The 13,912-nt window shown below is 36.3% G+C and overlaps 1 protein-coding gene across 2 annotated transcripts in view; it reads left to right on the top strand.

Moving 5' to 3' along the window:
- The window catches only part of GRID2 (glutamate ionotropic receptor delta type subunit 2), a 1,644,765-nt gene that overhangs the window by 1,302,627 nt on the left and 328,226 nt on the right, over positions 1-13,912 (top strand). For both annotated transcript variants that reach the window (XM_010594048.3, XM_003414078.4), the window contains one exon: positions 13,368-13,680. In XM_010594048.3, coding sequence (XP_010592350.1) covers positions 13,368-13,680 — 313 coding nt within the window. The remainder of the gene's footprint in view (positions 1-13,367; positions 13,681-13,912) is intronic.

Here is a 13,912-nt window from a genome sequence, read left to right as displayed (position 1 = left end):
CTATTCTTGGACTCACAGAATGCCTTATCCACCATCATGGTATCCCACACAGCATCACCTCAGATTAAGGGACTCACTTCAGAGCAAATGAAGTGTGGTAATGGGCCCATGCTTGTGGAATTTATTGGTCTTACTATGTTCCCCATCATACTGAAGCAGCTGGCTTGATAGAACAGTGGAATGGCCTTCTAAAGACACAATTATGGCACCAGCTAGGTGGCAATACTTTGCAATATTGGGGTGATGTTCTCCAAGAGAACATATGCTCTAAACTAGCATCCAATATATGGTGCTGTTTCTCCCATAACCAGGATTCCCAAGTCCAGGAGTCAAGGGGTAAAAATGGGAGTGGCATCACTCACTATTACCCCTCGTGACCCACTCACAAAATTTTTGCTTCCTGTCTCCACAACCTTAAGCTCTGAGGGTCTGTAAGTCTTATTTTGAAAGGGACGAATGCTCCCACCTGGAGACACAACACTGATTCCACTGAACTGGAAGTTAAGAATGCTACCCAGCCACTTTGGGCCCCTCATGCCTCTGGATCAACAGGCAAAGAAGGGAGTTACTGTATTGGCTGATGTGATTGATCCTGATTACCAAGGGGAAATCAGATTTGTATTACATAATGGAGGTAAAAAAGAGTATGTCTGGAATACAGGAGATCCCTTAGGGTGTTTCTTAGTACTACTATGCCTTGTGACTAAAATCAATGGAAAACTATAGCAAACCAATTCTGATATGATTACTAACGGCTCAGACCCTTCAGGAATGAAGATCTGTGTCACCCCACTAGGCAAAAAACCATGACCAGCTAAGGTGCTTGCTGAGGGCAAAGGGAACATGGGATAGGTAGTAGAAGAAGGTAGTTCTAAATATCAGTTATAGCCCTGTGTCTAGTTGCAGAAACAAGGACTGTAATTGTTACGAGCATTTTTTCATTGTTTTATTATATGTGTATGTATGCCTATATGTTGTTATTAGGGCCAGTTGAGATGGTTCCTACTCATAGTGATAATATGTACAACAGTACGAAACACTACCTGCAGCATCCTCACAATCGTTGTTATGCTTGAGCCCATTGTTGCAGCCACTGTGTCAATCCATCTCATTGAGGGTCTTCCTCTTTTTCACTGACCCTCTACTTGACCAAGCACGATGTCCATCTCCAAGGACTGATCCCTCCTGATAACACGTCCAAAGTATGTGAGATGAAGTCTCGCTGTCTTTGCTTCTAAGGAGATTCTGGGTGTACTTCTTCCAAGACAAATTTGTTTGTTCTTTTGGTAGTCCATGGTATGTTTAATATTCTTTGCCAACACCATAATTCAAAGGCGTCAATTCTTCTTTGGTCTTCCTTTTATTAATTGCCCAGCTTTCACACGTATATGAGGTGATTGAAAACACCATGGCTTGGGCAAGGTTCACCTGAGTCTTTAAGGTGACATCTTTGCTTTTTAACACTTTAAAGAGGTTTGTTGCAGCAGATTTGCCCAATGCAATGCATTGTTTGACTTCTTAACTGCTATTTCCATGAGTGTTGAGTGTGGGTCCAAGTAAAATGAAATCCTTGACAACTTCAGTATTTTCTGTTTATCATGATTTTGCTTATTGGTCCAGATGTGAAGATTTTTGTTTTCTTAAAGTTGAGGTGTAATTCATATTGAAGGCTGTAGTCCTTGATTTCATCAGTGAGAACTTCAAGTCCTCTTCACTTTCAGCAAACAAGATTGTGTCATCTGCATAACTCAGGTTGTTAATGAGTCTTCTCCAATCCTCATGCTGCATTCTTCTTCATATAGTCCAGCTTCTTGGATTATTTTCTCAATATACAGATATGTGTGTGTATATATATATATCTGTATATGATATATATATATATATATATATATATATATATATATATATATATAGCTTGTTGAAACGCATTGCCATTGAGTTTTTTTCCAACTCATGGTAACCTTATAGAACAGAGTAGAACCATCCCATAGGGCTTCCAAGGAGCAGCTGGTGGATTCGAACTGTCGAACTGTCAATATTTTTGGTTAGCAGCAGCCAAGCTCTTAACCGCTGCACCACCAGGGCTCCTATATATATATATATATTTTTTATATATGTATATATAGCAAATATTTTTGTTTTCTTTCCTCCTTTATCCCATTACTTATAAAATACAAGATGTAAATGAAGCTAGTGCATTTTTGGTTGTATGCATGTTAGTTGAGTCACGTTAGGTGTAAGTATGACTTTAAAATTGTCTTTGTTTAGAGACTGTGTATGGTTTAAGGAGATGTGTACAGGTGCTAAGCTGACATGGGTGTGAGGGTTGATGTTATGTGTCAACTTTGCTAGGCCATGATTCTCAGTATTATCTAATTATCCTCCGTTTTGTGATTAGAGGCAAACGGAGTTTCCTTGGGGGTTGGCCTGCATCTAATATATATGGATGTTCTGGCAAAACTCTCACTGTCTTGACCTTGCATCTGAGTCGTCATCATCTGACTTCTGGTTCTTGGGATATGAGCCAGCATCCTGCCACCTGACCTGCAGATTTGGGGATTTGTCAGCTCCTGTAGCCCTGTGAGCCAGCAGCTTGTCATCTGATCTGCTGATTTTAGGTTTGTCAGCCCCTGCAACCATGTGAGTCAGAAGAGGCCTCCAGCCTAATGCCTGACCCACAGATTTGGGACTTGCTAACCTCTACAACTGTGTGAGCCATTTCCTTGAAATAAATCTCTCTATATACATATTTGGAGCCCAGATGGCACAGTGGTTAAGAGTTTGGCTGCTAACCAAATGGACAGCATTCAAATCCACCAGCCACTCCTTGGAAACCCTATAAAAAACAACCAAACCCAGTGCTGTTGAGTTGGTTTCAACTCATAGTGACCCTATCGGACAGAGTAGAGCTGCCCCATAGAGTTTCCAAGGAGTGCCTGACAGATTCGAACTGCCGACCCTTTGGTTAGCAGCCATAGCACTTAACCACTACGCCACCAGGGTTGGAAACCCTATAGGGCAGTTTTATTCTGTCATATAAGGTTGCTATGAGTTGGAATTGACTCAATGGCAATAGGTTTTGTTTGTTTGTTTGTTTTGAGTTTATATCTATGTGTGTGTATATATATAGCTTTGTGCCTCTAGAGAACCCAGTCTAAGGTACTTTTCACAATTGGTTTCCTGGGTGGTGCAAATGGTTAAACTCTCAACTAATAGCCAGAAAGTTGGTGGTTCAAACCTACCCAGAGGTGCCTCAGAAGAGAGGCCTGATGGTCTACTTCTAAAAAATCACTGCCTTGAAAACCCTATGGAGCAGTTCTACTCTGAAAAAGTGGGTTCACCATGAGTCACAATGGACTGGATGATAACTAACAACAATAAACCTCCCATGAACCAAAAGCTTTTAGGTTTCAGGAAAACACATCACTAAGAAATAGCAGGTCACCAGATGACCCTGACAAAATCCCATTAATTGCTTTAATTTGGAAGAGTGCAGCCTGCAGACAAGATCAAGCCATGAGCTCCGCAGGAAACATAATATTTGATCACCAATTTGCTGTTGTGGTTCATTAGCAGTTCCGTTATTCTCTGCGTGACCTCTCAGTCTCTAGTATACAAGTTAGGTCTCATTCACATAATGATCTCAGAGTTCCAAGCACAGTAGGATAGAGGGAAGCTTCATTGTGCAAACTTTTGAAGACTCTACTTGTATCACATTGCTTTCTTCTACTGGCCAAACTAAGCCACTTACTAGTCCTAGATTCAAATGACAGACAAATAGACTCCACCATTTGATGGGAATTGCTGTAAAGTCACATTGCAAAGGGATGTGCATATAGGAATGGGAAGAATTTGGGGCATTTTTTTTTTTAAATCTACCATATTTCTCAGTTAAACTAATAAATATAGACAGGAAGCATATGTTAGATAGTAATGGTTGTAATTGTTGTGTGCTATCAAGTCAATTCTGACTTATAGAGTATTATAGAACAGAGTAGAACTGCCCCATAGGGTTTCCCAGACTGTAATCTTTATGGCAGCAGATCGCCATGTCTTTTCTTCCTTGGAGTGGCTGCTGGATTCGAACTGCTGATCGTTCGGTTAGCAGCTGAGCTGCTTAATCATTGTGCCACAAGGAATCCATGGTAGTAGTAGTAGTAACAAAACAGAATAGAGGTATCGTTAGTACTTGTTTTAATTGGATTTTTAATTCTTATCAAGTACTAAATTGTAACCAAATTAATGTGATTCTTTCAGTGAGCTCACAAATACCTTCCATAGAAGTATAAAAGTAAATATATAAAAATCTTAAGGTAGTTATGTCAATGGTTGCTGTATTGGGATTTTAATTTTATCTTTATAATTTTTGTTCTTTTAAAATGTTCTAGAATTATTGTGATAATAATAATCAGAATAAAAATTACTTTAAAAACACTATTTGTTCTGCTTAGCAATTTATTCATTTTGAGCAATATACTTGGAAATCAATGGATAGTCTTAATGTGCTCCTAAATGAAACTGAAAATTAATCTATAACAATGACACATTAAAACATGTCTATGTTTCTTTCAAAGATATTTATGAGATCTTGACTTTGAGCAAATTAATATTTTGTGATTAATGTGAATATTTGGTCATTTTTCTTTTTCCCAGTGTTTACATTTTGGTTTCCCCTATGAATAGTAATAACTTACATATTGTATTTTCTTGGAAAGGTCTGTCAGAATGTAAAACCTTTCAGAATTTAGGAGAAAAATGTTTGTATTCCTATATTACCAAGCATAAACTGAGAATATAATAAGGTCTCAATAAATAATTTTTAGCATTAATATTTCAGAGTTAGAAGGTATTTGATATCACTAATTCTAATCCATCCATTGTACCAAAACAAAAAAAAAAATCAACCCTGTTGCTGTAGAATTGGACTCATGATGATTCTATGTGTTTCAAAGTAGAGCTATGCTCTGTAAGGTTTTCAATGGCTATAATTTTATGGCTACCCATCTGTGATGATCTGCATAATGCTATGATGCTGGAAGCTATGCCACCAGTGTTTCAAATACCAGCAATGTCACCCATGATGAACAGGTTTCAGTGGAGATTCCAGACTAAGACAACCTATGAAGAAATACTTAACTGTGCTCATGTGGAACCTGTACATAGATCAAGAGGCAATCATTGGAACAGAACAAGGGGATACTGTGTGGTTTAAAATCAGAAAAGGTTTGTAGGAGGGTTGTATCCTTTCACCTTACTTATTCAATCTGTATGCTGAACAAATCATTGGAAAAGCTGGACTATATGAAGAAAAACATGGCATCAAGACTGGAGGAAGACTCATCAACAACCTGCAACACGTACACGATACAACCTTGCTCGACAAAAGTGAAGACCACTTGAAACACTTACTGATGAACGTCAAAGACTACAGCTTTCAGTATGAATTACATCTGAACATAAAGAAAACAAAAATCCTCACAACTGGTCTGATAAACAGCATCATGATAAATGTTGAAGAAATTGAAGTTGTCAAGGATTTCATTCTACTTGATCAACTGTTAATACCCGAGTAAACAGAAGACAAGAAATCAAATGACATATAGCATTAGGCAAATTGACTGCAAAACGCCTGTTTAAAGTGTTAAAAAGCAAAGATGCTACTTTGATGACTAATGGATGCCTGACCCAAGCTATGGCCTTTGCAATTGCTTCATATGGATATGAAAGTTGAACCATGAAAAAGAAAGATCTACGGAGAATTAACATATTTCACTTGTGGATGTTGGCAAAGAATATTGAATATACCGTGGACTGCCAGGAGAATGAACAAATCTGTCTTGGAGGAATTATAGCCAGGACACTCCTTAGAAGCAAGGATGGCTAACATTAGACATGTCATCGGAAAAGACCAATCTCTAGAAAAGGACATTATGTTTGGTAAAAGAGGGTTAGCAAAAATGAGATGTTGCCTCCACCAGATGGATTAGCATAATAGCTGTGACAATGAGCTCAAACATACGAACAATTGTGAGGATGGCACAAGATTAGGCTGTGTTTCTTTTTGTTATACATAGGGTCCCCATGAGCCGAAGCCAAGTTGATGGCAACTAACAACAACAACCTTAATGCCCTTCTTCTGTAACACCCATGGGTGGTTTCAAACCACCGATGTTTCAGTTAATTCTAGAGTGCAAACTGTTTGCGCCACTCAGGGAGCTATTCATTGTACAGATGGGCAATCTAAGATAATGAGAGGCTGCTTACCCAAGGAGTCCCTGAGTGGTGCAAGTGGTACAATGCTTAACTACTAACCAAAAAGCTGCATGTTTGAATCCCCCCAGAAACTCCTCAGAAAAAAGGCCTGGTGGTCAAATGCCTAGAGATCTACTTCTGAAACAACTCAATGGCAACTGTTTTTCTTTTTTTTTTTTTATTTGCTCAAAGTCATATAGTATTAATTGCAAGGTGTAAGACTTGGATACATTCTTTTTTCTTTCCTTCCTTCCTTTCTCTTATCCTTCATTCCTGCCTCTCTCTTTCCCTCTCTCCCTCTCTCCTCTCCTTCATTCCATTTCTCTCTCCTTTTCTTCCTTTCTTCTTTTATCATTTCTTGAGTGCCTACTTTGTCAATAGCAAACTTTACACTATAAAATTAATTGAAGACCAAAGAATACTAAGTAATATTTAAGAAAACTGTCAAGAAATTTCCAAAAATCTGTATGTAAAGAGTTTATTCTTGTAATGAGCAAGTGGAGAAAATATATGTTTTAAGCAGTCGAATAAGGCAGACGTAGACCTGATGCTTATTAAATGTGTGCCAAAGCCCTGCAATAACAATTTTGCTTCCCCTTTGTATAAAATAATCTTCAAGGTGAGAATGATAAAGAAAACTTACCAAGAGATTTGAAACTCATGATAGGCACTTTTAATGAGTTTGAATTTTCAAGTCCAGATGAATAATAGGCTAGGAAAATTAAACTATTTCCTGTTGTGATATATGAGTTACTATAGACAATGTATACAAAACATGAATAATGAGAGAGGTGTTATACAGTTGGAGATTGGCATACTCAAAATTAGAAAACAATGAGTTCATTCTGACAGAGCAGTGAGTTTGAATTTATTCTATGATAAAATTTTAGAAAGAATTTTTAATCACATATGTTGTAGGTAGTAAAAAAAAAAGTAAAGAGTTTTATTTTCTTTTTGGTGGCATTGGCTATACATTAGAAGATGAAAATTTGTTACACGTGTATTTTGAGCTCAATAATACCTTTTACAAAGCACTTACAAACTATAAGGAGAAACCTGGTTGGATGAGAATATATTAAGGAATAGTCATAAGTGGTTGATAAGCTATAACTAATGAGCGATTGTCAAAGTGGGTAGAACTTTAGAGGCATGTTGCAGTACTTTGAACTTGTCCATATACTTTTCATCAATATTTTATCAATAATGTGGATAAAGAACCAAAGACTTGCTTTTTGAACTTCCAAATGACTCAAAGCTAGAATAAAAAGTTGATATGAATGACAAATAAAGATTCAAAACATTCCAGAGAGATTAGAAGGATGCAAAACAAACAAAAAATGCAATTAAGAGAGACAAATACATAACCTAACATTTTGCTTCAAAATCAGTTGCATGAGACTTACATGGACTTCTATTTTGATAGTATTTCATTTGATAGATATAATCTATTTCATATTAAGTTTAGAGTAAATGCATTTCAACTTCTCGAAGTTTAAGGTTTTAAGATTCAATGATTCTGTTATTAGTCATGTTCTATTGTAATTGTGTATCCATCCTCTTTCATGAGTTGAGACAATGCAAATGTTATTTCAAGGAAAATTTTATGGCTACCTACTTAGAATAGTTTTGAAAAAATTTATAATCCAGTTTTAGTGCTAGTTCATGTCAAAATTTAAAGAATAATTGAATATTAAAAACACTTAATAGATAAGCTTTTGTAATATATTGAACTCTTAATTACCTTAGTTGGTGGCAAATAGTGTAAATATAAATACACTGATAAACCACAAACTTTATTTTAATTAATGAAGTAATTGTTCAATAAGATACAAGTCTCTTATCATTGCTATAAAACTTAGTAAATTTTTATTGTTTTTCTTTTAAAAAAATCCTTCTCTTTTGGGAATGCTGAGAAATAAAGAAAAGAGATTTATGAGAATTAGGTAGTCAATATCTAGTGGATTTTCTATCTTTATTTATTTACATATGAAGCAAGTTTTTATTGACAATGAACCTTATGCCAGACAATGTGGTAGGTACCAAGAATATTTTAAATTTAAAAAAGTCACACTCTTTGCCTTCATGGAGCTTATAGTCTATTAGAATTGTCAGACATTATTAAAAAATTCCTACAAATTTGTGTAAAGTTATAACCGTCATAACTGCTAGAAAAGTGAAGAATATAGGCGTTTGGTAGTATAAATAAAAGCAGTTATTATTCTTATCAATGAGGATCATGGATAGCCTTCCTGAAGAACTAATGAATTATGAATATAAGTGATAGTTTACTTAAAGAATATTTGGAAGAGTTCAAGCTAGGCAGTGGGAAAAGTCTGTTCAAAGTCCAGGCAGCAAGAAAAGTGCTGAACATGAAGATAGTCCAAGATGAACACACTGAATCAGCTTGGAGGACATTCCAACTAAAGATGTATAAAAACAAACAAACAAAAAAGCCTCATTGCCATCAAGTCAATTCTGACTCATAGCAACCCTATAGGACAGAGTAGAACTGCCCCACAGTGTTTCCAAGGAGTGGCTGGTAGATTCAAACTGCCACCCTTTTGGTGAGCAGACATGGTAAATATCGCAACCTTTTTCCTAAGAGCAATGAAAATTCTTTGAAAACCTTTAAAGTATGTCAGGGAATATGGTTGGATTTCCTTCAAAAAAAATAACTGGCTGCAATACAAAAACTGGAAAGATAGATTTCAGGTAGCCTCATAAGAATGTTATTTCTTGGGCACAGAGAAGCAATGATGAGAACTGGGAATAGTAGAGAAGTGAATTGATACTAGGATCCTCACGGGATAAAATCAGCAGTTCTTACTGATGGGTAGAATAAGGAGCATAAAGGTGGAGCAGGTGATGAGGACACCAAGTTTTATGACTTATGTAAAAAGATATAATTCTTTGTGGCTGGAGATATTGAAGAGGATCCTGGGTTAGGAATGAATATTATGAATTTGGTCTTGACTGTATTAAATTTGAGGTGTTTTTCAGATACCTGGTGGAAATGTCAAGTATGTAGCTGAATAAATCAGTCTAGACTCTAGAGCTCAGAGCCTAGATTATATCTAGTAATTTAAATTTGTGAATCATGTGTGTAGATGGGGACAGCAGATGGTATGGATATGGTTTCTTCCATATCCATAGGAGCAGATGTAAAGGGGTAACCCCAAGCCCAGGGGATTGCCCTATGAGCTTGAAAAAGGGGATGAGACAGAGCGTCACACCACGTCATGAAATACAAGGGAAAAGGTTTAAAGTGGAGGGAGCAGTCATCACTGTCAAATGTCATCAAGAGATTTAATCACATAACTGAATTACATTCATTTGATTCAGCGATGCAAAGATTGAGAAGTGCTAGTTCCATTTAGTAATCGAGTATTCAACAATGTACATACAAAAGGGTCTTTCCAGAGTGATGGGGATGTGTGGAAATAGAGACAAATCTTTACAGAAAATTGACTGTGAAAAGAAAGGAAGTGTAGTAAAAGTTACTGAGTTTGTAAAGAGTATTGTTGTTGTTAGGTGCCATCGAGTCCGTTCCAACTCATAGTGACCTTATGCACAATAGAACAAAACACTACCCAGTCCTGCATAATCCTCACAATTTCTGCTATCCTTAAGCCCATTGTTGCAGCCGCTGTGTCAATCCATCTCATTGAGGGTCTTCCTCTTTTTCACCGACCCTCTACTTTACCAAGCAATAGATAGTACAGGGAGAGGTTTTTCTGGTTTTGTTTTTATTTTAATGAAAATGAGATGTATCTTTTAATAGAAAATCTATAATTGATAGGATGATGTTAAATCCTTAAGAGACAGATGTTTAAGTATACTGAAAAGAAGAGAATTGATTGATAAGTGTATTGGTGGAAGATTGGTCTTAGATAGGAGAGGGCAGGGATTAAATAAGAGACTGGGTATGGGAGGCAGGTTAAAACCAAAAACCAAACCCGTTGCCATGGAATTGATTCTGACTCATAGCGACCCTATAGCTGTAGGCTAGGAGGTAGAAATAAATGTGAATTTTCATCAGATACCTTCTATGTTCTCTATAAAATAGCAGTGGAGGCCAACTGCTGCAACTTGGAGGGGTGAAGTTAAAGGTTTCACGAGGGTAAAGATTTGAAAAGGAATTGTAGAAAGTAGACAAATGAGTTGACTGCCCCCGACCAAAAAAAAAAAAGTAAGTGTGGAAAGGGTATAAATGAACACTTTTTTTCTGATCATTTCTGGTTGTTTATTGATATTCCAGAATTTCTGAATCAGTGGTCTGTGTCCTTTCTCTGCTCCAGAACAGCATCTCCAATACAAGGAGAGTATTATAATCATGTGAACTAGAGTGGTCCACTATATCATTGGTGCAGAAGAATGGAGAGAAGCACCGTGTTAAGGTGTAATTGCCAGAGACAGGAAAGTGTGTGTATGTGTGCGTGCATATATGTGTGTGTATATGTATGCAGTTTGAAAAGTCCCATTATGTGATTCTGATATTCCCTCCACAAGAAGGCTGGTAATTTCTCCTTGAGAATAGAATGGATAAGAGTTGAAAATGAGCCAAAATTAAGGAAGTTCTCCATAGAAATATGACAAATTATTATATTTAATATAATAATGTAGCATACACAAAATATGATATACATAAAAATATTTTTTCCAGAAAAAGAATACATTGGTCCCTGGATTATCTTTCTTTATTCTATTATTGAAATTCACATGGTGATACCTAGAGGTGCCCATTGTTATAATCAACAGAGAGTGACCATTCCAATGTACAATTAACATATAAGTGTAAAACCCTTAATTATTTATAAGCAAAATAAGTATGAAAATTTTACAAATACTCAGTCAACATGTTGTCAATAAATTCCTCCTTAGGTGAAATTTGCTAACTTTGGTTGAGACATTAAATCCTTTGGGTCACTAGAACACCAGTTAGTAAATTACTGATCCATAGCGCTTTAATGACCTGTAAAAACAAATGCACTTTCTGAGAGCTTAAATGAATTTTGGAGAGTTATTTATTCACTGTTAAGATTGAGATAAATGAATCCCTTCACGATAGTGATATTAAACACACTCACATTCCTTTCTCAAATAGATAAACTGAAATTCAGGCAAGATGGGATTGGAGAGCTAAGTATCCAAGTTAGATTTTTCAATCTGAAAATTGAAATTTCTAATATCTAGTTATTAAAAGTTAAAATACGAGCTCAAAAGCAATAATATTTAATCACTGACAAGTTTATTTTCATATAATGTTATTGACTTTAATTTCTTTCAGTTAATAATTCTAAATGCATGATACCTGTATTAATATGACCTTGTTGCAATGTAGGGAAACTCTGGTGATGTACTGGTTAAAAGTTTGGCTGCTAACCAAAAAGTTGGCAGTTCGAATCCACCAGGCACTCCTTGGAAACCCTATGGGGCAGTTCTACTCTGTCCTGTAGGGTGGCTATGAGTTGGAATCAACTCAACTGCCGCAGGTTTGGTTTGGTTTTTGGTTGCAATGTAAATAGTAAGAAACAACAACAACAAAATTTCAGACTCTTAAAAACTATACTAAAGCCAGTTTCTCTGACTGCCTACTATGTAGGTCATTTGGAAAAAAGAATGATTTCTTTCAATATGGTAAAATGGTTATGAACACAGATTTCAGAGTGAGAAAAACAACTTTATTATCTGGCTTCTATGTTTAATAACCATGAGAACAGAATGAGTTACTTAAACTCTTTAAGTTTTCATTTCTCCATCTGTAAAGTGGAAGGGAAAACACATAATTCATAGCTCATTGCAAGGGTCAGATAAAAAATGTGTTTAAATACTTAGCACTGGGTCTGTCACATATGTATGGAACTGGCATAAATACACACATACACTTGATGCTAAACTTTAGCTAGAGTATTTTTGAGATAATTATTACTTCAGAGAACAGATTCATCTGGATTGGTTTAGCATTCCACTAGGCATGTTACTTTTCGTGTCTTTTTTTGTACCCCAAAACAATGAAAAGTTTCTACCCTATTTTAAACCAAAACCAGTGCCGTCGAGTCGATTCCGACTCATAGCGACCTATTTTAGACAATAATAAAAACATAGATAGGAAGGAACGAAGAGAGGGAGGGAAGGGGGAGGTAAGAGGGAAGGAAGGAAGGAAGGAAGTTGGGAAAGGGAGAAAATCTGAAAATGTTCAACACACAGATTTTTTTTTATATTTGTCTGGAAAGGATTTTCCACGGGTGTAATTACAGCCACTGATCATTATTTCAAACAAGATGCACCTTTTAGATGTTTAAATACATGAGCTCATATCATAGAATTCAAATGTGAAGTCATTTACTCTGCTTTCACGGCGGTTCTGTCTTATGTGTTTTAAATAAGTAAAGTAGCACATGCTGTGGTTGTGACTGCTGTCACTGAAAATCTAAGGAGTCACATGCTGAGAAAAAGGATTATTACTCCAAGAAGAATTGTGTCTCCTTAATCTTTAATTGCTCATTAAATGTTTCTGAAGTGTGTACAAGAAAAATCATGGTGGAGACTTCTAGCATATGGCATTATAACTTAGTGCTGTAAAAGCTCTAACAAACTCTAGTATGTTTGAAGCACAATAATATAAATTTTGATGCAGAAAAATCTAGACTAAAGGTAAAATGCCAGGTTTAGGTTTTAAAATAACCTACCTAATAATTTACATAGTGAGAACATATTGACTATCCTGGGGGCGTTTTCTCAGAAAGAATTCTTTAACATAAGCTTTAGCTTTGCTACTGTATTAATAATGTCTTTGATAAAATGGCCCGACAAAAAAAGACAACTTCCTTCAGGTGTTATCTGTGCCTGAAATATTCTGTACTGATTTCACTGGCATAGATAATATGAACAAGGTTTTTTTTTTTACTGTGGTGGGACAAGATTTGAAGTAACAAATGCAAAATTCACATATAGATTTTCTGTAAGAAGTCTCTGCAGTGTTTTTCAGTTTATATAAAAAGACTTTAGATGTTGCCTGAGGCATCTATTTTTTTTTCCTCAAGGCAAGTTGCAGTGCCACAAATCAAATTGTTTTTCATACTGTTAATGTATCCCTTTCTCTTTCAATTTCTCAGAGAGCCGACATAGGGATTTCTGCGCTAACCATCACCCCAGATCGTGAAAATGTGGTGGACTTTACAACACGTTACATGGACTACTCAGTGGGTGTACTACTTCGAAGGGCTGAAAAGACCGTGGATATGTTTGCCTGTCTTGCACCATTTGATCTCTCTTTATGGGCTTGCATTGCTGGCACGGTCCTTCTAGTGGGTCTACTGGTCTACCTGTTGAACTGGCTTAATCCTCCACGATTACAAATGGGATCAATGACTTCTACTACTCTCTACAACTCCATGTGGTTTGTGTACGGATCCTTTGTACAGCAAGGTAAGGAGAAAAAGTACATTAATTATTTTTAAAATGTAATGTTTCAAATGCCATGGATTCATTTGCAAAAGTTCTGTGTCTGACATCAATAAGTGGTCTAAAGGGTCCTCACAGCAATGCTCACAAGAGAACATTTCCTGCTCTCTCCTAGTGGATTTCAAACACAGCAGGTTTCCAGCAATAATGGCTTCATTGTCTTTTGATGTAAGTTCATTTTCATCAACAAAGGCAA

The sequence above is a fragment of the Loxodonta africana genome, chromosome 5 (genome assembly GCF_030014295.1).
Source record: "Loxodonta africana isolate mLoxAfr1 chromosome 5, mLoxAfr1.hap2, whole genome shotgun sequence".
Taxonomy (NCBI): Eukaryota; Metazoa; Chordata; class Mammalia; order Proboscidea; family Elephantidae; genus Loxodonta; species Loxodonta africana.
Note: the sequence above shows the minus strand (reverse complement) of the source record. Positions and strands in the feature narration are given on the sequence as shown.